Source organism: Vigna angularis, chromosome 7 (genome assembly GCF_016808095.1).
Source record: "Vigna angularis cultivar LongXiaoDou No.4 chromosome 7, ASM1680809v1, whole genome shotgun sequence".
NCBI lineage: Eukaryota > Viridiplantae > Streptophyta > Magnoliopsida > Fabales > Fabaceae > Vigna > Vigna angularis.
Window position 1 is genome coordinate 24,818,512 of NC_068976.1, and position 22,510 is coordinate 24,841,021.

A 22,510-nucleotide genomic window follows, 5' to 3' on the forward strand; every position below is an offset into this window, starting at 1 on the left:
ATAAGTGAAAACAATCGAAAATTGTTCCAACTCTTCACGACCTCCTACAAAGGCTTTAAAGACGTGTTCTTCAAGATCGCAAGTTATTCTTTAATGAGGAAAATCGGCCTAAGTTCCCCTTATATTGGACACAAAATCCCGCTTGGATCGACCTTAGAGTCCTCCATGATGACCCTTGAGGAATTCATATCTATTGAAGTTTTGGAGCAATTGCATCACAAGTTCCCGACCATATATCTTTTGAAGTGTTCCCATTCTTGAAATCTCGACCAGGATGTTTATGGTAAACTATTTTTTCTTATTCAATATATTTTTTGATCGGTTTTTAACTTGGCTAAGACCAACCCGTGTAACCTTGTTAGGCGATTTCAGCAAGCGTACCGAATCGTTCAAGTAATAAACCGTGGTAAGACCAATTATCGTTTTCCCAAGAGACTCGTAATACTAGAAAATTGTGCGATTAACAACTCATCTAGACTCAAGAACAACTCATCATTTAAGAATATGTGCAAAAAGATAAATTCACAAGTAATTACAAGGTTGTACTTTGGTATTGAAGGCACTTGAAAATGGAAAAGACTAGAAATGGTATGAAATGATATTGTTAAGGTTAGTTTTCACCAATGCACTCTTGTGTATAACCAATTTCATCTCCTCTCTATCAATTTACTAAAGTCAATCCACTAAAACACTCTAGCCCTAATCCCTTAGGTGAAAGAGCCTAGGTTTTCCTTATCAAACTCCAATCCCTTGGACAATATAACAAGCAAACCTGCATTAAAGAGCTAGGATCTTAAGACAACATGTGAATCATCTTCCATCCCTAGAATCAATGACCATAAGGACTCTTGTTTCAGTTCAAGGTTTCATCTTACGTCCCCATAATCCATGAAACCCCAAAATCAAGTCATGAACATTCCTATTACATGCAAGCTTTAAGATCGGAAACAAGAATACTAGCAATTGATAGAAAAGACATATATATATATTCAAATAATTCAACAATTACACAAGATTCAAAGGCTACAACTAACCCCAATAAGATGGGTTTGGCTCTCCATTTCCATGGAGAGCCTTTAAGCTTACAAAATGGCCATGGAAGAAGATGAAGAACCCAAGAGGAAGAAGGGAGTGTTCCCACGAGCCCTAGCAGCCCTCCAAGCTCTCCTCTAAGTGAGATGCACCTTCAAAGAACCAAAGACCCCAAATGCTTCGAGACAACTTGAATAAATAGGCAATTTTGACACATCAACAGCATCACCGCTCAGCTGCACCCCAGCGGCAGCATTCCAGAGAGCTGGCGCTCAGCTGCACCTCAGCGACAGCATTCCAGAGAGCTGGAGCTCAGCTGCACAAAACCGGTGCCGCTCAACTACAGCAAGTCTGGTCGGGTGGCGCTCAGCTGCACAGAAATTGTGCCGCTCAGCCACAGCATTCCAAAATTCTCTCTTTTTGTTTTACTTGCTTTTGTGGTTGGTTAAGCTCTATACATTGGTGGAGGTTCTTCTAAGCATAATATTAGCTACAAAATAAGGGGATTAGTGATTATAATACATAAATGTAGCCTAAACCACATTTATTTAGAAAACAAGACAAAAGAAGAGGATTAAACAAGTTACAAGTTAGAAAGAAGTTGATTTTGCTACTAAAATGATGCTTAGATAATGGTAAGAATTAGCATTATCAACTCCCCCAAACTTACAACTTTGCTTGTCCTCAAGCAAAAGTACTTCTCCTAAGAAACAATTCAATCACAATGGTATAGCAATCCAAGAATCAATTTAAATCAAATAAACAAAATCAATCATGCTTGCTCAACTTGGAAATTACATTCAAGAGATAATATGACCTTAGCAAGCTAAACTTCAACCATGGTGCTCACAAATTAAAAGTCACAAGATAGATGTGAAAGATAGATCAACAAACATGGCAAGTTGTTTTCATTGAGTGCATGGAACCAATTCTCACCAAAGAAAGTGTTTCACTCAAGTACAATGGTGTATAAGGATGTGTGTTTAACTCTCAAGTATCACAATGTTGCACAAATCAACTTTGCCTTTCGTTTCAACAATGTCAAACACATTAACAAGCAAGTTACATCACAAGGACTTTTTGAAGCTTGTATTGTGGCTGGGCTAAGAAGAAAAATTGGTTTTTCTGGACAACAAAGCACCTTGAGATAAAAGACCAAACAATTTAATTCATGATGTAGCACAATCTCTCTTTTGCTCCAAAATTGAATAAACCACTTCTCAACCTATTTCCCAACTCTTTTTCTTTGAATTCATGTTTTTGTTTTTCTTCTTCTTTCTTCTTTTTCTTTCTTTTTACTAAACTTATTGTTTTCTCAATGCTCCTTATGACAAGAACTCCCTCAAACTTAAACCATTCTCATCATTCTAACATATATGTTCATCTCAACTCAAGGTAAGGAGGTTAATGATTTTTCAATAGGCTTAAGGTTCCAAGAATGTGAAAGTTTTCTTTTTAAGGTTCAAAGGTTTAGCATTGGCTTTTAGGTTCAAAATATAGAAGAGGTGGAAGAACAAGATGGCCTTGATCATTTGTAAAATGCAAGTAACTAGTTCAAATAGAGAAACTTAGGCAAAATCAACTGTGATTCCAAAGTAATAACATTCAACAATAAACTCTGAGGCACAACATCTCACAGGTTTACTTAGGGTTCCAAAATTTGATAAACATCATGCCAAGAATATTGATCACAATTTAAAACCAATCATCTATCTAAACAGATACAAGCAACCATAATCTCTGTTCAACAAGCTCAACCACATAATCTCAATCAGATTTTCAAAACAATTCTCATGGATAAAGAGCAAACACAAGAGATTTGCATTCAATTCAAGCTTAACATATGATTCACTCAAATCACCAGACCAATTGTGCAAGAACTATCCACGAGGCAAGTAAAAAAAGAAATCCAAATTTGAAAACTGAAAGCAAATAAAACTTGAAATTAAAACTGAAAAACCGATTTAGGTGGACTCTTTGCAGCTTCACAACTATTGAACACTAGCTTTACTTCCATGTGAAACATCTTCCTCCTCCCAGTAGCTTATGCACTGCAACTGCTCCAGCTCCCCCATCAGTAGGGGCCTGGCCCCCAGGCCTTGTGAAAAACTCATCAAGCAAACATCATGGTTAGTGTTTGTAAACAAGTTTGGAACAAAAAATTAGCACTTAACCAGTGGTATAGAATCATGTAGCTTGATAAAACATGTAAAACAAAAGGCTAGCAGCAAGCCCCACTTATAACAGAACCAAATTGCATAGAAAGTAGGAGTGTTGTCCTGGTGCGCCATAGCTGAGCGACACAGGTGTCAACACCCAATTTCGTCCGAATAAATATAATTTATCACAAAAAAAAATAATAATAAAAAAATAATCAAAAATAAACCAAAATGAAAAAAAACTATTTATTTTACTTTTTGCACCCCTAAATTTTCTTTTAAACACTTAATCCAATGGCCCAAAATAATCTCACTTTTTTTACTTCCTCACCACCCATCTTTTCTTATCACACCCCATTCTCCACATCACCATCCACCTCACCCTCCACATCATCTACCTTTTCCATTTACTTTTTCCACATCATTTCCATATTAATTTTATATATCAACTTTTCTAATTATTCCACTTACATTTTTTAATTATATCTTCTCCATCAACATTTTTTATTATTCATTTTTCTCCACCTTATTTTTCCACCCACTTTTTATATTATTTCTTTCACTTATTTTCCACATTAACTTTTACTATTCACTATATTTTATTTCACCTAATTTTTCCACAAACTTTTTATATTATTTCTTTCACTTATTTTCCACATTAACTTTTTCTATTCATCTTTTTTTTATTATATTTTATTTCATCTAAATTTTCCACCAACTTATTATATTATTTTTATTCATCAACTTTCTTCATCCTTAACTCTATAAATACCTACATTCTCTTCACTTCACACAAAAAAATTACATAATATCCATCTCTTCTCTCTCAAAATCTCTTCATTCCATCCCAAAACTCTACTTCATTTTTCTCTCACATTTTACTATTTCCTAATCCCTCTATACATAGTAAATCCCATACCACATTTCTACTACAAATTCATCTTCTTCACCATCAATCAACCTCTTCTCACAACTTATTACAAGCAAAGTCTTGTTTCATCTTTCAAATCTTTAACAGGTACACATTTTCTTTTCATTCTACTTATATTCATTTTGATCATTTTTTAGTTTATAAATTTATCCTATTTTCTACCACAATTTTATCCTATGCTTTTTGATATTTTTACGTCATAGATATTTCAACTCATCTCTCTTTCTTAATAAAAAAAAATAAAAAATATAAAACTTTAAAAATATGTAATAATAAATATCGGTATGAGTACTTGTGCGATCGTACGCATCAGCCTAGTACTCGTTACCCAAAATATAAAATAAACAAAAAAAAGCCGTATGAGTGCTCGTGCGATCGTACGCATCAGCCTAGTACTCATTTCGCAAAACAATAAAAAATAATAAAAAAGTCGTGTGAGTGCTCGTGCGATCGTACGCATCAGCCTAGTACTCATTACGCAAAACAATAAAAAACAAAGAAAAAGCCGTATGAGTGCTCGTGCGATCGTACGCAACAGCCTAGTGCTCATTACGCAAAAAAATCTAAATATTACATCAAAAAAATACCAAAAAACATAAAAATCTTCAAAAACTAAAAACATCCACATTTTCAAACAACAATCAATATTGCTAGCCAGAACTACGTGATCCTTGATTCTCCATCAAAAGTGGAGATACGTAGGAGCAAGGCCAGTCCTTGTCAGGCTCACTCTCCCAAAAATCCAAATCATTTTCCAAACAATTTTCCAAACAATTTTCTCAAACAGTTTTCAAACGAACTACGGAACCCTGATTTCTCATTCTGAATGAGAATACGTAGGAGCAAGGTCAATCCTTGTCGGGCCCAAAAACCTAAAAAATATTGTTTGTTTCTTTCGAGTTTTATTTCAAGGGAAAGTTAAACATTTTGAAAACCACATCCATATTCGCATATTTAATTAAAGGTACTGCCTTAAGGCAGGCGTTGTAGGGTGCTAATACCTTCCCTACACGTAACCGACTCCCGAACCAAGAATCTGGTTCTAATAGACCATGGCTTATCATTTTATGGTTTTTCCGTAGTTTTCCAGAATAAACTATGGTGGCGACTCCAAATCTCTTTTTTCAAAAACCCGTTTTCTTTTTCGGATCGTCGTCCCGTCGCGATCCCGGTTGCGACAACAGGTTTTGTGCAGCTGAGCGCCATATCAGTAAAATGCAGAGAAAAGCCTTCTGCTGATATAGCGCGCAGGTGCAGCTGAGCGGTGGTCTGGCATATGCAATTTTTCAGCAGTTTGGACATTCAATCTTGGACTTTTGACATTTTTCATGCATTCACACTCAATCAAAACTAGATTTGCATGTTCCTACTCAATAAAAACACATGGAAATCACAGTGAAACAAATTAAATGCATGAATCTAAAACATGAATGCCATATTCAATACACCTAAACCTTACACCTTAAAACCAGATTTTTACATAGAAACACACCTAAACATATCATAACATAACAAAGCATACTTAATCACACCAAAACAAATGAAAACAGATTGAAGCACTCTTAAACGACATTAACTCACCAAAACACTCAACATTACACCAATGTAACTATTAACATCACATAAGTTAAATTGCAAACTAACATGCTCCAAAATAACTAAATAAAGCTAAAACACTCTAAAGTAAATTCAAGCAATCACATCACACTCAAACAACAAAATCACACATAAGAAAAGGTCAGAAAGTTGGGTTGCCTCCCAAAAGCGCTTGTTTAACGTCATTAGCTTGACGGATTACTCAATGAAGTGCAAATGTTGTTGTTGGTGTGCTCCTTTCACCAACTCTTCTTGAACCACTTTCTAGCCACCAAATCAACTTTCTTAGCATAATTCTCTTCATCTTAGCCCTTCCACTACCTTGACATCTTTAAATACTCAATCCTCTTGATCAACTTTGGCTTGCTAGGCTTGAGCTCGTTGTCTCTCATCAAAGGGTGGTGGTGACTAGTCGTTCTCTTTTCCTTCTCCCTTTCTTCTTCATCTTTCACTTAGCACTTGGAGCAACTTCAAGGGAGGAAGAATTTGGGGCAGCTTGTAATGCTCAACATAGTGGTCTCCTTGTGTCTTATAATTCCTTCAATCTTAGGGTCTTCATGATGCTTTTGAGGCTGCAGTCCTCCTTTTATGAACATCCCCTGCATACACTTAGACACACCTAGGCTAAAGTAACAAATTAGCCCAAATAAAAGTGAAAATCTATTTACAACAAAAGAGTTAGTTCTATATACAAAATCAAGTCTACATAAGTTAGAAACCTCACAAAAGTGTAGTATTGACACGAGTCCCCGACAATGGCGCCAAAAACTTGTTAGACGATTTTGGCAAGCGTACCGAATCGTTCAAGTAATAAACCGTGGTAAGACCAGTTATCGTTTTCCCAAGAGACTCGTAATACTAGAAAATTGTGCGATTAACAACTCATCTAGACTCAAGAACAACTCATCATTTAAGAATATGTGCAAAAAGATAAATTCACAAGTAATTACAAGGTTGTACTTTGGTATTGAAGGCACTTGGAAATGGAAAAGACAAGAAATGGTATGAAATGATATTGTTAAGGTTAGTTTTCACCAATGCACTCTTGTGTATAACCAATTTCATCTCCTCTCTATCAATTTACTAAATTCAATCCACTAAAACACTTTAGCCCTAATCCCTTTGGTGAAAGAGCCTAGGTTTTCCTTATCAAACTCCAATCCCTTGGACAATCTAACAAGCAAACCCGCATTAAAGAGCTAGGATCTTATGACAACATGTGAATCATCTTCCATCCCTAGAATCAATGACCACAAGGACTCTTGTTTCAGTTCAAGGTTTCATCTTACGTCCCCATAATCCATGAAACCCCAAAATCAAGTCATGAACATTCCTATTACATGCAAGCTTTAAGATCAGAAACAAGAATACTAGCAATTGATAGAAAAGGCATATATATATTCAAATTATTCAACAATTACACAAGATTCAAAGGCTACAACTAACCCCAATAAGATGGGTTTGGCTCTCCATTTCCATGGAGAGCCTTTAAGCTTACAAAATGGCCATGGAAGAAGATGAAGAACCCAAGAGGAAGAAGGGAGTGTTCCCACGAGCCCTAGCAGCCCTCCAAGCTCTCCTCTAAGTGAGATGCACCTTCAAAGAACCAAAGACCCCAAATGCTTCGAGACAACTTGAATAAATAGGCAATTTTGACACATCAACAGCATCACCGCTCAGCTGCACCCCAGCGGCAGCATTCCAGAGAGCTGGCGCTCAGCTGCACCTCAGCGACAGCATTCCAGAGAGCTGGAGCTCAGCTGCACAAAACCGGTGCCGCTCAACTACAGCAAGTCTGGTCGGGTGGCGCTCAGCTGCACAGAAACTGTGCCGCTCAGCCACAACATTCCAAAATTCTCTCTTTTTGTTTTACTTGCTTTTGTGGCTGGTTAAGCTCTATACATTGGTGGAGGTTCTTCTAAGCATAATATTAGCTACAAAATAAGGGGATTAGTGATTATAATACATAAATGTAGCCTAAAACACATTTATTTAGAAAACAAGACAAAAGAAGAGGATTAAACAAGTTACAAGTTAGAAAGGAGTTGATTTTGCTACTAAAATGATGCTTAGATAATGGTAAGAATTAGCATTATCAAACCTCAACTATTTCAAAAAGTTATTGGATAAATGTCCAATAGGACCGGGTAGTGTTTGAGCTACTCCTGGCAACGACCCTTCGAACAAGGCTGATGGAGAAAGGGTCGGTCGGCCCTACTGTCTCAACGTTGGTTTCCTTGTTCAAGTCTTTAACGTTCCTTCCCTCACCACTGTATGTGCTGCTCTCATCAATCGGGAAGAGGAGACTAGGAGGAAGAAGGGAAGTTGACAAGAAACAAAAGTCCATGGTTATTAATTGGAGAAAGTGAAATATAAGTAATGGATGAACATGAAGTCAACTTTCAGAAGGCCCTGAACCAGACGACCTTCTACATCTCATCCATTTGCCTTTGTTTATTTTTGGTATATGAAAGTTAAATACAATATCCTATATAAAAATAAGATAAACGACTCAATACTTAATTACTTCAATTATTAGATTCAATTCATACTTTATACAATTATTATCATTATTAATAGGTTTAACATCTCGTTAGGTCCCTATTTTCGTCCATAATCCAAATAGTTCCCCTTCTTGTTTGACGTCTCAATTGGGTCCTTATTTTTGTAAAATTGAAGCAAATAAAGGTATGCCGTCAAATTGATCAAACGCCATTAAGGAGGGTGTTACGTGACATGCTGACAGTGTAGTTTTAATTTACGTGGCATTAAAAAGGTGTGTGAAGTGTATTTTTTTCATTTTTGAATTAAAAAATGGAGTGCACAGAGGGGAAATAAAATTTAAACAAGGTCAAAGTGGGCAAAAGAAATTAAAATAAGTGCAACAACCCCTTTCTTTTTTGAAATCGGGAAAGTGAGTTTTAGGGTTCGTGAGAGAAAACAAAATCATTGTTGCAGAGAAAGGGGCAACTTCTCGATCGACATTTCCTCATCTCGCTTCTTCTTCTTATTACACAACGACCTCCTAACGGATCTATCCTCACCTTCTTCCTCTTCCCTTTCTGAGTCATGAACAAATTAATCAGTTACCACTGTTCTCTCTGTTGAATATTGGATTAGGCTTTCCGTGCTTTTGTATTTAGGTTTGTTTTTTTTTTTTCGCGTCTTAGGCAACCATTGCAATCAAACTTTTAACTGTTGCAATTGCTTTACCAAGTCAGGTTGCAAACTTTAGTGCAGATAGGTGAATCACAGTGGTTTGGAAGTTATTGTAAAGTAACGATTTAAATAACTTTGTTTTTTTTTCTAATTCCATTCTTTCTCTCACTTTCCTGCTCAACAAGTTCCTCTCCGTACAGGTTGCTTCTTTTTCTTTTTCTTCCTATGTCACTGCTTCATCGTCTTTCTGTTCAAATCATCTGTCTTTTCCACCAATTAATCACAAATTCCAGAAAATTACTTATAAATCAATTTCTGATTATTTTCACCCTTTAGAGTTTATTTATGGAAACAAATTTTAATTATTTTTTACTTCTCCACCAGATTCAATCTTAAAGTACCGAACATTATACCATTTATGTTCAAGGTAAGGGGGTGATAACGACATTAGAGTTGCGATTCCTCCACCCTAAGTATATATTCCCAAGAGTCCTAAAACTCAACTTCCCCCAATTTGATTTCGTTTTCGCAATTGTAGAGGAGAATCGGGCTTTCAGCACTTAATTTTATTTGATTTCCCAACTTTTCCCTTATTTAAATTATATTTCCACTCTGTACACTTCATTTTTTAATTCAAAAATTAAAAAATACAATTGACACACGTTTTTAATGCCACGTAAATTAAAACTACATTGTCAACATGCCACGTAACACCCTCCTTAATGACGTTTGATCAATTTGACGACAGACTTTTATTTGATTCAATTTTCCAAAAATAAGGAGTCAGATGAGACGCCGAACAAGAAGGGAACCTATTTGAGATTCTGCACAATAATAGAGACTTAGCGAGACATTAAACCTTATTAATATTATCTATTATTAACTTGAACACTTAAATGTCGATTTCTTGTTTACTGCACTATAAAAAGTCATTTGTAGGTACATTTTTTTTTACACTTAGAGTTCTCTTGTCAAGATTAAAAAGCTTAACTCTTGAGAGCCATGTACTCTCCTACATTATGTCAAATGAAAATAACTAATATATCAATAATACATTTATTCAACAAATAAGAACATTTTACTTTAATTCTTCAAACCTTTTTCACATTTTCTTTTGAAAATGAGAAAATTTGTAAATTGTTCCTAGACAAGAAATATGGAAACCCTAACTTAAACCATTGAATATTTCTATTTTTTTTTCTTATTGTCACCTTTATTTAAGATATTATTCTAATATAAATATTTTCAATTTATTATATAGATTCACTGTATTTATAATTATATAGATTCATTGTATTTATAAAGAGAGATGATGTTTAATATCATTAAAAAGTAGTTTAAATTAATGCTAATATCATAATGTGTCCATTAAATGTACATAGGCAAATAAATAGAAAACGATTAGGTAAAGACTAATTGGATGGAGGAAAACACCTAATAACACCACATAATCCCACCAACCTTATTCTCTAAGACTTGATAAAAATTCTTTATTATAATAATAAAAAATGAACATAAAAACCTAATTAAAATTAAGCCTAACACCACACATATAGACTCCACATATTTTATTTATGTACTTGCTTCTTCATGTCATCCTAAAAAAACAAATAAATTTTCAACCATTTATTCTCATTATCCTTCCTATTTTTTTCCAACAAAAAGGAAGCACTATAATTAAGTTCTCTTTGGTACCATATTTAGGTATTGTGCTAAAGAAAAATACTTCAACTACATTTTTTTTTTAATTTCTCTATCATTTATCTCCCTAGTATATGACAAAAGTTATTAATATCAGAAAGATTTGTACGCAGTTTTGTGAGAAAAATAAGTTAAACTCTAAAAAGACAGTGACATTTACGTCATTAACAACTCTCTCCAGAAGTCCCCATATATGGGCTTTGGACACAGTCCATTCACCCACTTGAATTTTCTCCAAAAGATTATTGTCATTTAATATATATATTTCTTTCAATAATCAACTGTAATTTAATCAAAAGCCCTTAATATCTTCCTATTGAAGTTGCCAACGGCTGCTGACAAGTGACAAGTTTGAATACTTTGAAAAAGTTTAATTTACACCATACAAATTGTATACTCTTCTAACCATTACTTAAATGATACTATTTTTAATTAAATGCCAAAGTATTTTTGTGGTAAATAATATCTTATCTTTGTCAAAGCACACGTCAAGTAAAAGTTACTTGCTAAAGACAAAAATTAGAAAATTGAAAAGAAATTACTCTTAGGGTTCAAAGTTCAAAACTTAACGCTTGGGTTATCCAATTCCAAATGAATATATGAAAAGGATTGTTGCTGAATCAAAATAAGAGATGCTTTGCTCATGCATCCGTAGACGACATTTGCATGAAAGATCAGTCCAAACAAATATTCTTATTTTTCTTTTTATGGCACGCCATGCCGAAAATAAAATCATTTATTTAATAAGTATTTTATTTAAGTAATTATCACAATCTAAAAAAAATCAAATATATAATATAAAAATTGGTCTAATTTGGTAATAAGACATTCATATTCTATATCCGTTAGATACTAGAAGATGGATACAACAAAATCTATAAATTCAAAAATTAAGCTTAGGTAAAGTTTTGATTTGATTAACAATTAAATATTTTAACAAAAGATGAAATGATTTATAACTAAAATATTTATACATGAAAAAGGGCAACACCCAATACACAAAAAACTTTAATTTTCTAATTTAAAAAATTATTAACTTTGAATTAAATTATTCACTATCAACATTTGTTAATTGGTTTAAAACAATCACAACACTTTTTTTTATTGGTGATATGAATATGAAAATTTTGGAAGATAAGTTTAAGTCTAACTAATTTTGATGGTTTCTACTAATTTATGTAGTATAATTTGATTAAATCTACTAATAACCCATATAATTTGATTTTTGTAAAGTATAAAATAAAGTATTTATTTATATTAGGGAAATGGGTGAATTTTGATGATAATGGAAAGGTGTGTTTTTGGCAGCATAGAATCCAATAGCCATAAAAAGTGGTAATGGAATGGATTGGAAGAAGTGCATGCCACTATCTTCTTGTCTTTTCAATTCATCTTCTCTTGCATGCATTCTCTTCCTAACCCTCAAGATTCTACCTTATCTCTTCCTCTTTTTCCTTTCATAGATCATCACAATAACTAATTCACTATCCCTAATATGCTTTCATCTTATCTCTATTGCAATCAAATTTCACTTTTTCTTTCTTCCAATTTTATAACACAAATATTCGGTAACTCCGTCAAAAATTATCATTACTAGGAAAATAGGATGCACCATTCATCCATTATAGGCCTCCATCATGATCCCTTTAAGTTTAGTCAAGTAGGCTTATTTGAAAAAGACAAACAAAGAAAAAGACTACATGTAGGTTTTGACTTTTAAAATCTCTTTTATTTAAATAAGTCAGCCGGTACAAAATTTTCAAAAACAATACTGTTACCGTTGACATGTTTGTTTGTTCATAAATAATTTGATTTTTTAATAATAAAAATCTTATTATTTAATATTTAACTATATAGGAATTCTAACAAGGAAAATAATTTATCTTAAATAACGATAAGTCACCTTATGGTAAGTTTCAAAATATGCATGAACTTATTCCACAAAAGCTGGTTGTTTAGGTTGGTTTAAATTATGTGGACACACACATAGGCCAGCATTGACTTTTTAAGTCAAACAAATACCCACCCCATCTTTTGGTACATATTCAACTTCCAATTATCCTTAACTGTTTACAAAGATAACTGCATTAAAAATCCAAAACACATTTCATTATTTGTGTTCTGCTTTTAATAGTTATATATAAATTTGTTATATTCATTTAATCATATATTTTTTTAAAGATATAATAGTTTATTTTTTTTATTATATTTATTTTTATAATAATATGTCAATAAATAGATCTTGTCTTACTAATACCTAGCAGGTGGATGCAGTCACGTGCAGGCCACGCTCCATGCATGGAGGCAGCGCTGAGTTGTATTAGAGAAACAGAGTGGCAATGGGACAGAGGCATCACCATGCTTATCTTTCTCTCAAAAAGCAAAACAGAATAAAAATAATAATTAAAAATTATAATTCTCACACAGATGGACGATGATGAGACGAAGACATTAGAATTAGTAGAAGATTAGCAAAAAACATAATAATTAATAGAATTGAAAACTGTGTGGGGTGGCCCTGAGAAGATCGAAAAGAAAGTTGTTATTAATGAAGTCAAGTTGGAAGGAAGGGTGTAGGTAGTTTTTTTTTTAAATGTTGACACAACTATTTGGTTTAGCCGACTAATGATACCATAATTCTTAATTAATATGTTTTATTTATTTGTCCCAACTCCCAAGGGATTGTTAGTTTATTTGTTGAATGATGAGGAGTCGGTGGGCAAGAAAGAAGAATATTGTGAAACTAGATTCCCCTTTCTCTACTCTATACATTATAACAATTGTTTCAACTATTTTTTTTAAAATATTTCACTTACCTCTTTTTATCTTATCTTATACAAACCACTAACACCTTTTTAAATTTTTAAATAAATATTCACATACTTTATTTTTTTTAAATAAAATGAGATTTCCATCTTTTCAATTTTTAAATAGATATGTATTTTTCATATTCGTATATATAACATTCACCCCTCATATATGCTTAATAAAATAATATTTTATTTCATTTAATTTAAAAATCTTTTGTTGATTCTAGTTTTAATAAAAATTTTATAATTAAAATACTTTTTTATACAAAAAATGAGTGATTTAATTATATTAAAATTATTATAATCATTAAGCTTAATTAAGTCTCAAGTGTTTTGATAAATTTAAGTATTTAGTTCTTATTATTTGTTTTATTGAACATTATAATTTTTTATATTTTCCAATTCAGATTTTACCAATTTAACTTTTATGTTAATGATGTGATATGATTATTATCTAGTCTTTTATTTTACTCAAATTGATTGTACATGTTATTTTGTGTTAATATTAAATGATATAGTTTTTGTAATTAGCATAATGGATTACTTTTATTTTTGGATAAGGATAAAAATAATAAAGAGGAGAGAACAAAATGAAAAACTAAATACCAAATTAAGGTTGAATAACAAAACAAAAATGAAATGAGATTGAGAAAGAAATGAAAACTAAAATGTATCGGTTAACAAAATAAAGTAAAAAACATAATGAAAATCTAAATACAATGTTAAGAGACACTAGAATAAGGATAGAGTTGGAGATTACAAAACGAAGGTTGTCTTTATGCAAAAACCAAGAACCAAATCTTGTGAAGTTGTAGATACTTTGAAGGGCAGAATAACTATATAATTATATGACTTAATTGATAAATCGTACAATGAAAATAAAATATTATATTTTTAAGAAAATACTGTTTAAATATAAAATAAATAAATTCATGTTTGATTTAAATTTATTAAATTAATATGTATATTTTAGAACTTGACTTTTAAATTTTCATAATTTGTTTATTTAATTTTTAATGAATATATATTTTTTTTAAGAAAAACAAGAACACCTCACGTTATTAAAATCACAAACTATCACTTATTAAAAGTATAAATAATTAAGTTTAATTTAAAAATTTTAGGAAGAGCAAGTGTGAACTTTTATATATTAATTTTTTAAAACTGTATTTCCAAGTTATATATAAGTTAATTTTAATCTATTAAGAAAATTTTAAATAAATATTTATGTGAAAATTCTTCAAAGTATCTCTATACCACCTCAACCTATCTTCTAAGAATTTACTTCTTACTTTTATCCCATTTATTATCACATTTATTATCACATCATTCCCATCCTTACATAACTTTGAATTCAGAAATTCTGTGACAGTGAATTTTGGAAGCTAATTAATTAGCTGTGACATGTGTTCATCCTCCTAAGAGTACATGTAGGTCTAGAGTGACGCACTAGTGTATTTATTTTTTCAATATATAGAGAGAAATTATAAGATGATAGTGTATTATCCTTTATTTATCCCATCTTTACATAATATAAAGAGAGAAATTGGCACATTAATTTATGCATAAAAGTCTTAAACAGGAAAGTTGGTACAATCTTTACTTATCATTGCAGTAATAAAGTTACATTTCACATCCGCATTTTTTTGTTTGAATTAATCCCAACTTATTAATACTTAAGGCCTTCTTTGATAAATCTTTAATTGTGAAAATGAAAACAAATACCAACATTTATATTATTTGTTTTCGTGATAGAAGAAAAAAATCTTTTTGAAGAAAAGGAAGTGGATATGATGTGGTCTAAATTCTAATATCACTTTTTTTTCTCCATGATGTGTTGTGAAATAAAGAGTTGATATTAATAATGAATTAGAAAATTGGAATAAAATTTGATAAATAGATTTGATTAATATGAAAAAGAATAATTAAAACTAATTAGGTTATGTTATTTACCAAAATATCTTTGGTGTAATTTAAGAAAAAAAATGAATTAAAATTTAAAATTATTGATTATGAAGTTATTATTTTATAAAAATATGAGATATAATGTTGATCTAGTAGTTAAAAGTTGAAAAGTTGGGTGAGAGAAGTTGTAAGTTTAATTTTTCCGTTAATAAGATATGAGTTAATAAGATATAAGGGTGATTTAAAAGGTTTGGATAGAAGGGAGAGTATATTATAAAAATTAACAAAATCTTTTGTTGATAAAAATATATTTTATTAATTAAGAAATAGGAATAATTTAAATCAATTCTCGATTAAATATATTCATATAATTTTATTTAAATCTATATCTACATCGTTGTGTAAGAATGTGAAGAAGGTTTTAAATTAGTATTTTACATGTGTCCTTCAAATTCTTCGAATAGATACTTGAAATTATTGGTTGAATGTAGAGTACACATAAAGCTGTTAATCTATGATTATTATTATTGTTTTGTTATCAAATAAACTAAGTCAGAATACACTTTAATATCATAAATTGAAGTTGAAGTTGCATTAGTGTGACTTGAATTTGTGATGATGATTGAGTTAATAGAAAGATGCAGAAAGCAGAAACATCTCTCATAGGAGAAAGAAAGACCCAGAAATTAACCCATTGAGTTCAACGCGTATGAGTATTAGAATTATTAGAAGGTCCAAGTTCAACGACTCCAAACAAAACACAAAACAAACGCTTTTCTCCTTCAACTTCCTTTCTTGACCTTTTACTATAGAGTTTGTTACGGATAAGCTCCATCTGCTCCTCTTTTTCCTCCATCACATATTTACTTATTATTATATTATTTATATTACAAAAATACTTTTCAGAAATTCGGTTTGCGTTTCCAAAAGGAAAATCATTCCACTCAATTGCGACTTTCAAATTCCATGTTCTTCATGTGTGTGCATGCCCTCTGTCCCCGGTCCACACGTCTTTCTCTCTCTTCTCTTCAAATTTCTACTCTCTCTTTCCAACCCCATCTCCATATAAATACACTTGTATCTTCTTCCTCCTCCTCTTCAAATATCACCAAAACTACATCTTCTTATCCATCTATCACTTTCCAAACATGGTTGATCTAGATTGGCAAACAAAGATGGTTTGTTCCAACATGCCTCCCAACTCACCCAAACTCTCTCTCTTAGACAACAACATCCCAATCCCAATCCCAATCCCTACTTTGCAAATCCCCCTTCGTCAAAACGACATCACCGCTGCCTCCTCCCCGCTTTGTGCTGCCTACGACAACTACCTTCGCCTCCCCGACCTCAGAAATCTTTGGGCCTCCAACAACTTCCCCGATTGGTCCAACGAGCCCATCATAAAGCCCGCCTTACACGCCCTCGAAATCACCTTCCGCTTTCTCGCAACCGTTTTATCAGACCCGAGGCCCTACGTTAACAAGCGCGAGTGGACCCGACGCCTGGAGTCTCTCGCCGCGGCGCAGGTCCAGATCATTGCCGTGCTCTGCGAAGACGAGGAGCAAAACCCCCAGACACGTGGCACGGCACCCGTGAGTGACGTCAACGACTTCGTCACGAGTCAGAGAAGAAGCTACAGCGAGGAGAGCTTGCTCCCGCGTCTCGCCACGTGGCACAGATCCAGGGACGTGGCCAGGAGGATCCTCGCCACCGTGGAATGCGAGATGATGAGGTGCACGTACACGCTGGGTCTCGGAGAGGCCAATCTCGCGGGAAAAAAGGTTCTCCATTACGACGACGTTTGCAGGCCGACCGAGATCCGATCCCTGGAGACCACGCCGTACGATCACGTGGAGAACTACGAGAACAGGACGGTGCACGCGGCGCAGCAGATCGTGGAGTGCTGGACGCGTGCGGGGAGGAGGTTGGTGGAGAGATTGGTGGAGTCGGTGGAGAGGAGAGAGTTGGAGAAGGCGGCGAGTGAGTGCCACGCGGTGGAACGGATCTGGAAGCTTCTGGCGGAGGTTGAGGACGTGCATGTGATGATGGATCCGGAGGATTTTCTTCGGCTGAAGAAGGAGTTGGGGATGGGAAGGCAGGGCGAAACGGCGGCGTTTTGCTTTAGGTCGAAGGAGGTTGTGGAGTTGGCGAGGGTGTGTAGGGATCTGAGGCAGAAGGTGCCGGAGATATTGGAGGTGGAGGTTGACCCGAAGGGTGGGCCAGGGATGATGGAGGCGGCGATGAAGGTGTACGCAGAAAAAACGAAGGGGTTGGAAAAGGTTGTTGTTTTGCAGGGTATGCAAGCGATTGAGGTGGCCATGAAGAGATTCTTCTTCGCTTACAAGCAGGTTGCGTCGCTTCTGATGGGAAGCTCCGGGGCCGATGGGTTAACTCAGATATTCCTTCAACCCACCTATTTCCCTAGCTTGGATGCTGCCAAGACATTCCTCAGTTATTACTGGGAAAACAACGCCAATAATCAAACTCAAAATTTGGTAGTTCCTTGGTAGTTAAATTAGTTAATTATTAATTCAACTCGATTTCATAGTTAAACCTACCCACACCAAAAACTTAAATTTTTTAAACACATGCGTCTGTAAAATATTATTTCTCAATTTTTTGAATCATATTCTTTTCTCTGCTGTAAGCTGTTACCTTACGGTTGAGCAAATAGATGCATTACAACGAAACAAAGTAGTTCGTGTTTGTTGTGTTTGTTTTAGATTCCATTGACACACTCTGCATGGTTTCTATTATCCACTCTTACTGGGTCAATAAAATTAAAGAATAGCATCACTTTTTCTTAATAAAAATATCAGTTATTAATTTTAAACTTTGGGAGAAACCAGAAGAATCTGAGGGTACAGATACTGGTCTAATACGGGACAATATACCAAATTTTGTATACAACGTAGCAAACTAGGTCTTGGACATTCTTCTCTTTGACTTGAATTATTTGTGTGGATGACACTAATAACATCAATGAGAATCTTAACGAGATTATAACTTGTTGGAGGTTCTAATACATTCATAAATGTTCACAATATGATCCACAATAATAAGTCTGAATCAAACTTTTATAAATTTACTTTTCATACTATTTAAAAAGAATTTTTACTAAAAAATATTAGAAAATATATGTTATGTATATTTATCTCTTATTGTATAATTTATTCTCAATGTAGAAAAAAAATAAGTTAACTTATATTACAAAATATTTTCACCTTTGACCTTAATATAGGATTTGATTGGAAGGACTTCTTACAAACTGATTTCATTTGACCATTCCAAATACTTAGTAATGATTTTGTTAAAAAGAAAATTACGTGATCCGACACCCCAAAAAAAAAATCGAAACGAAAAATAGGTCTGAATTCTATTCTAATGTCGGTAAAAAAGGTCAAACATTATACGAAGAAAGTAAATTAATGAGAAGCGGTCAACGATTTCTATTTTGTTTTCAAACCTCTCATTCATTTATCCTTTGGACAAAACCATTTTTTAAATATCCATTTATTTTATTTTTTTTCTGTTAGGAATATAATAAAGATGGTAGAACAAGTAACTATGCGCGTGATACCAAAATAGAACTATGGGAGGAATTAGAATATTGCATGTTTTATATTTATTCTACTGCAATTAAGACATAATGGTAAGTTCGGTAAAACAATCTTCCTCTTATAATATGTGACCATAGACTTGATTCTTAGTTTTTTTTTAATTAAATTTTTTTTATTGGAATATGTTATTTCTTAAACAAATATTTTTAAATATTTGTTTGTAACTTTTGGCCAGAAATGCTTAAGCTCGTAAAACAAAATAACTTTTTGAAATTTATAAATTTAAAATTGTTTCGGTAGAATTGAGATCCTAACCTAAAGCATTCAAGGTTGTTCGTTTCATCATCTAGTTACGTTGTCTTCTCTCTTCTTCTTGTCCAAGCCACGGGGTAGGGTGTCTGCAAAAGACACTCCGACCAAGTCAGTGACTTTGCGTAATAATCTTTTGCCGCGGGGTAGGGTGTCTGCAGAAGACACTCCGACCAAGTCAGTGACTTTGCGTAATAATCTTGTAATAAATATTAGTAATCAGAGTTAAAATTACTTGTCTTTTCTCTCAGACAAATATTTATAAATTATGATGAGCTTACCATTAGGTCGGAGTTATTAATCAACAATAAAATATATTATTCTTATTAATTGTCAATAAATGACAATTATTTTCATTAGTTTCCTATCAATGACAATTATTATTATTGATTACCTTAACAGCTGTTTTTACCGTTTGATTAACTGTTTGTCTGTTCGGTCCACTAGCATGAGGGATATTCATACCGTACAAGAATATTTAACATATACAAGAAATAAATTTCTTATTATTAGTCCTCATAGTTTATTTCATAATTTACGTCATTAAGAGATGTGAGAATATGAGTTTAATATATATATATATATATATATATATATATATATATATATATATATATATATATATATATATATATATATATATATATATATATATTATATATATATATTATATATATATATATTATATATATATATTTTGTAGTAAAAGAATTTACGTTTCTATTAACATTATTTAATGTGATAAATAATCAATCTTTTAAATATACTATATTACTATTTGACTCTCAAAACAATTGTATAAATATCTGGAAACATATTTATGATCGATTAAAATTTTTCAACCATTCGTAGGAATAATAATTTTAAGAATTTAGAATTTTCATAATTGAAAAAAATCATTTCTATCAAAAGTCTTAAATTAAAAAAAAAATTCATTATAGATTTTGTAATATCCCAAAAATATATTATGAAACTATATTAATGAGACATCACATAATAATAATAATAATAATAATAATAATAATAATAATAATGTAGAACAGTCACGATAAAGAAAGTTAACTTACAGTTATTCTAAAATAACAAGAAGATTTAAAACTTTAAAAAAAATTCCTATGCTGATACGAAACAATGTACAAGACCGAACGGTCTTATGCTAAACAGATGGATCCTCTCCTTCGGCTGCTTGCTCCAGACGAAAACTCCTCTCCCTCTGCTCACATCCACAGAACGATCATTGCAAAAGAAAAACCGAATGGACAAACAGAAAGAAAGGTAAGTGTTATTTAATATTCATGTGATCATACAATTCAAACAAACTTAAAATACACTCATGCACACGTATAAAACATATAAGTACATATTGACCGACCACTTTAACTTGACCGTCCAGACTAGTATGAAAATGTAGCTTTTGGCCGTTCATGCACTCATGGGTGTAGTAACTGGAAACCCATCAGCTGTCGCACGAGGTTAACCCCTTATCACTCACCGTAGGACCCCTCCTCGGCTAGGGCCTCCTGCTATTCTCACGACATGACTTACTCATCTCTACTTGAAACTTGGTAATCATTAGAATGTCAAGATGAACACCAGAGATTTCGCTGTCCATATTCATACTATAACACCACCTTGATAACCAATCACTGAGACATTCCTCCTTGAAATTCTCTTTTATACTAGTTGGAACATCATACCTTATTCGAACATTAATACAATTTCTTATACATAGTAGATCAATGCAACTATAATAAACAATCAGAGTCAAACAGTAAAATCATCATTTGAAGACCAAATAACATTTCGTAGAAGAAGACCGAACAGGCAACAACACAACTCCTGAGTACGACCGAACGGAAAAGATCAATATAACCTAGGAACAAGACCGAATGGGAAAATACTCACAACACACGAGCATGACCGAACGGTCATTAACAGAAGACCTAGAAGAAGTCGAACGCAGTTTAGACCGAACACCAATACAAGACCAAGCATTACCAAGATCGAGCGCTAGTAATAGATCGAGCACTACCAAGACCGAGTGTTAGTACAAGACCGAGCACTACCAAGACCGAGAGCTAGTACAAAACTGAGCACTACCAAGACCAAGTGCTAGTACAAGACCGAGCACTACCAAGACCGAGTGTTAGTACAAGACCGAGTACTACTAAGACCGAGTGTTAGTACAAGACCAAGCACTACCAAGACCGAACGCTAGTACAAGACCGAACATTACTAAGACCGAACGCTAGTACAAGACCTAACACTATTAAGACTGAGTGCTAGTACAAGACCGAGCACTACCAAGATCGAGCGCTAGTACAAGACCGAGCACTACTAAAACGAGCGCTAGTACAAGACCTAACACTACTAAGAAACCGAATGCTACTAAAGGACCGCACCCCCACCTAAGACCGAACGTTCATGAATGGTAAGACTCTACAGAGACCGAATTCAGTTATGACCGAGTGGTCAACAACACTCTTAGCGTTCTGCATAATTTTGCAGAATAACTACAGAATTATGAACAACACCTAATTTTACCAAAACTGAATATTTTTTCCAACTTCAAATCCCCCATACTTGAATCATATACCAAATTACACCTATCCAAGGATACCTAAACCTTTATAACATCATCATAAAGAAATTCGTATCAGATTAAACTCCAAATTATGCATAATCACCACTCAATGACCAAACATCAATTTTTCACTTTTGACACATTTTAGAGAGGCTTAACGGTTCTAACAGGTCTAAAGAAACTTGCCTAGACTTTCCCCACTGACCAAATTCTCTCCCGACCCCAAAGTCTCATTTTCACCTCTCCACTTCCTTAAAACTAGAACCGAACAAAGACAGAATACACCTCAGAAGACTCCCAACCAGTTCACAGATTTCAGCAAGCATAAAATCAATGTAAAACAATCAATCATGCAATTTCCCACACATGTAACCATCCAAACAACAATCTCATATACAGAAAATCATAATTAAATTAACTAGTTTCTCTTACCTTTTAGTCGAACCGAACAACTTATATCCTTCTAGAAAATTTGCTCACAACACCAAAAAATCTTAAGAACAACTATAACTAACAGATTTGTGAGAAGAGACCAACCAAAGGACTAAGAAAGAAGTCAGAATTGAGGAGAGAAAGCTGATGAACACATGCAAAACGAAATGTTGCTTGCATGTGCAAAAAGTTTCAGAATTTCACAAGACTCCAGGGAAACGAAACTTACCGGCTCTAAACACGAAATTGATCGGTGAGATAGAAAGTTCTTGACGTCTGGATCGTCTAGGAAGCTTATGATCGCCAATCAAATGAATCTTCAATGAGAAAAT

General features: G+C 33.3%; 1 protein-coding gene across 1 annotated transcript; it reads left to right on the forward strand.

The window, feature by feature from the left end:
* Positions 1-16,281: 16,281 nt before the first annotated feature.
* Positions 16,282-17,985, forward strand: LOC108337094 (nematode resistance protein-like HSPRO2). Its single transcript, XM_017573542.2, has one exon. The coding sequence runs from the start codon at positions 16,442-16,444 to the stop codon at positions 17,801-17,803; it is 1,362 nt and encodes a 453-aa protein (XP_017429031.1). The 5' UTR covers positions 16,282-16,441; the 3' UTR covers positions 17,804-17,985.
* The last annotated feature ends 4,525 nt before the right edge of the window (positions 17,986-22,510 follow it).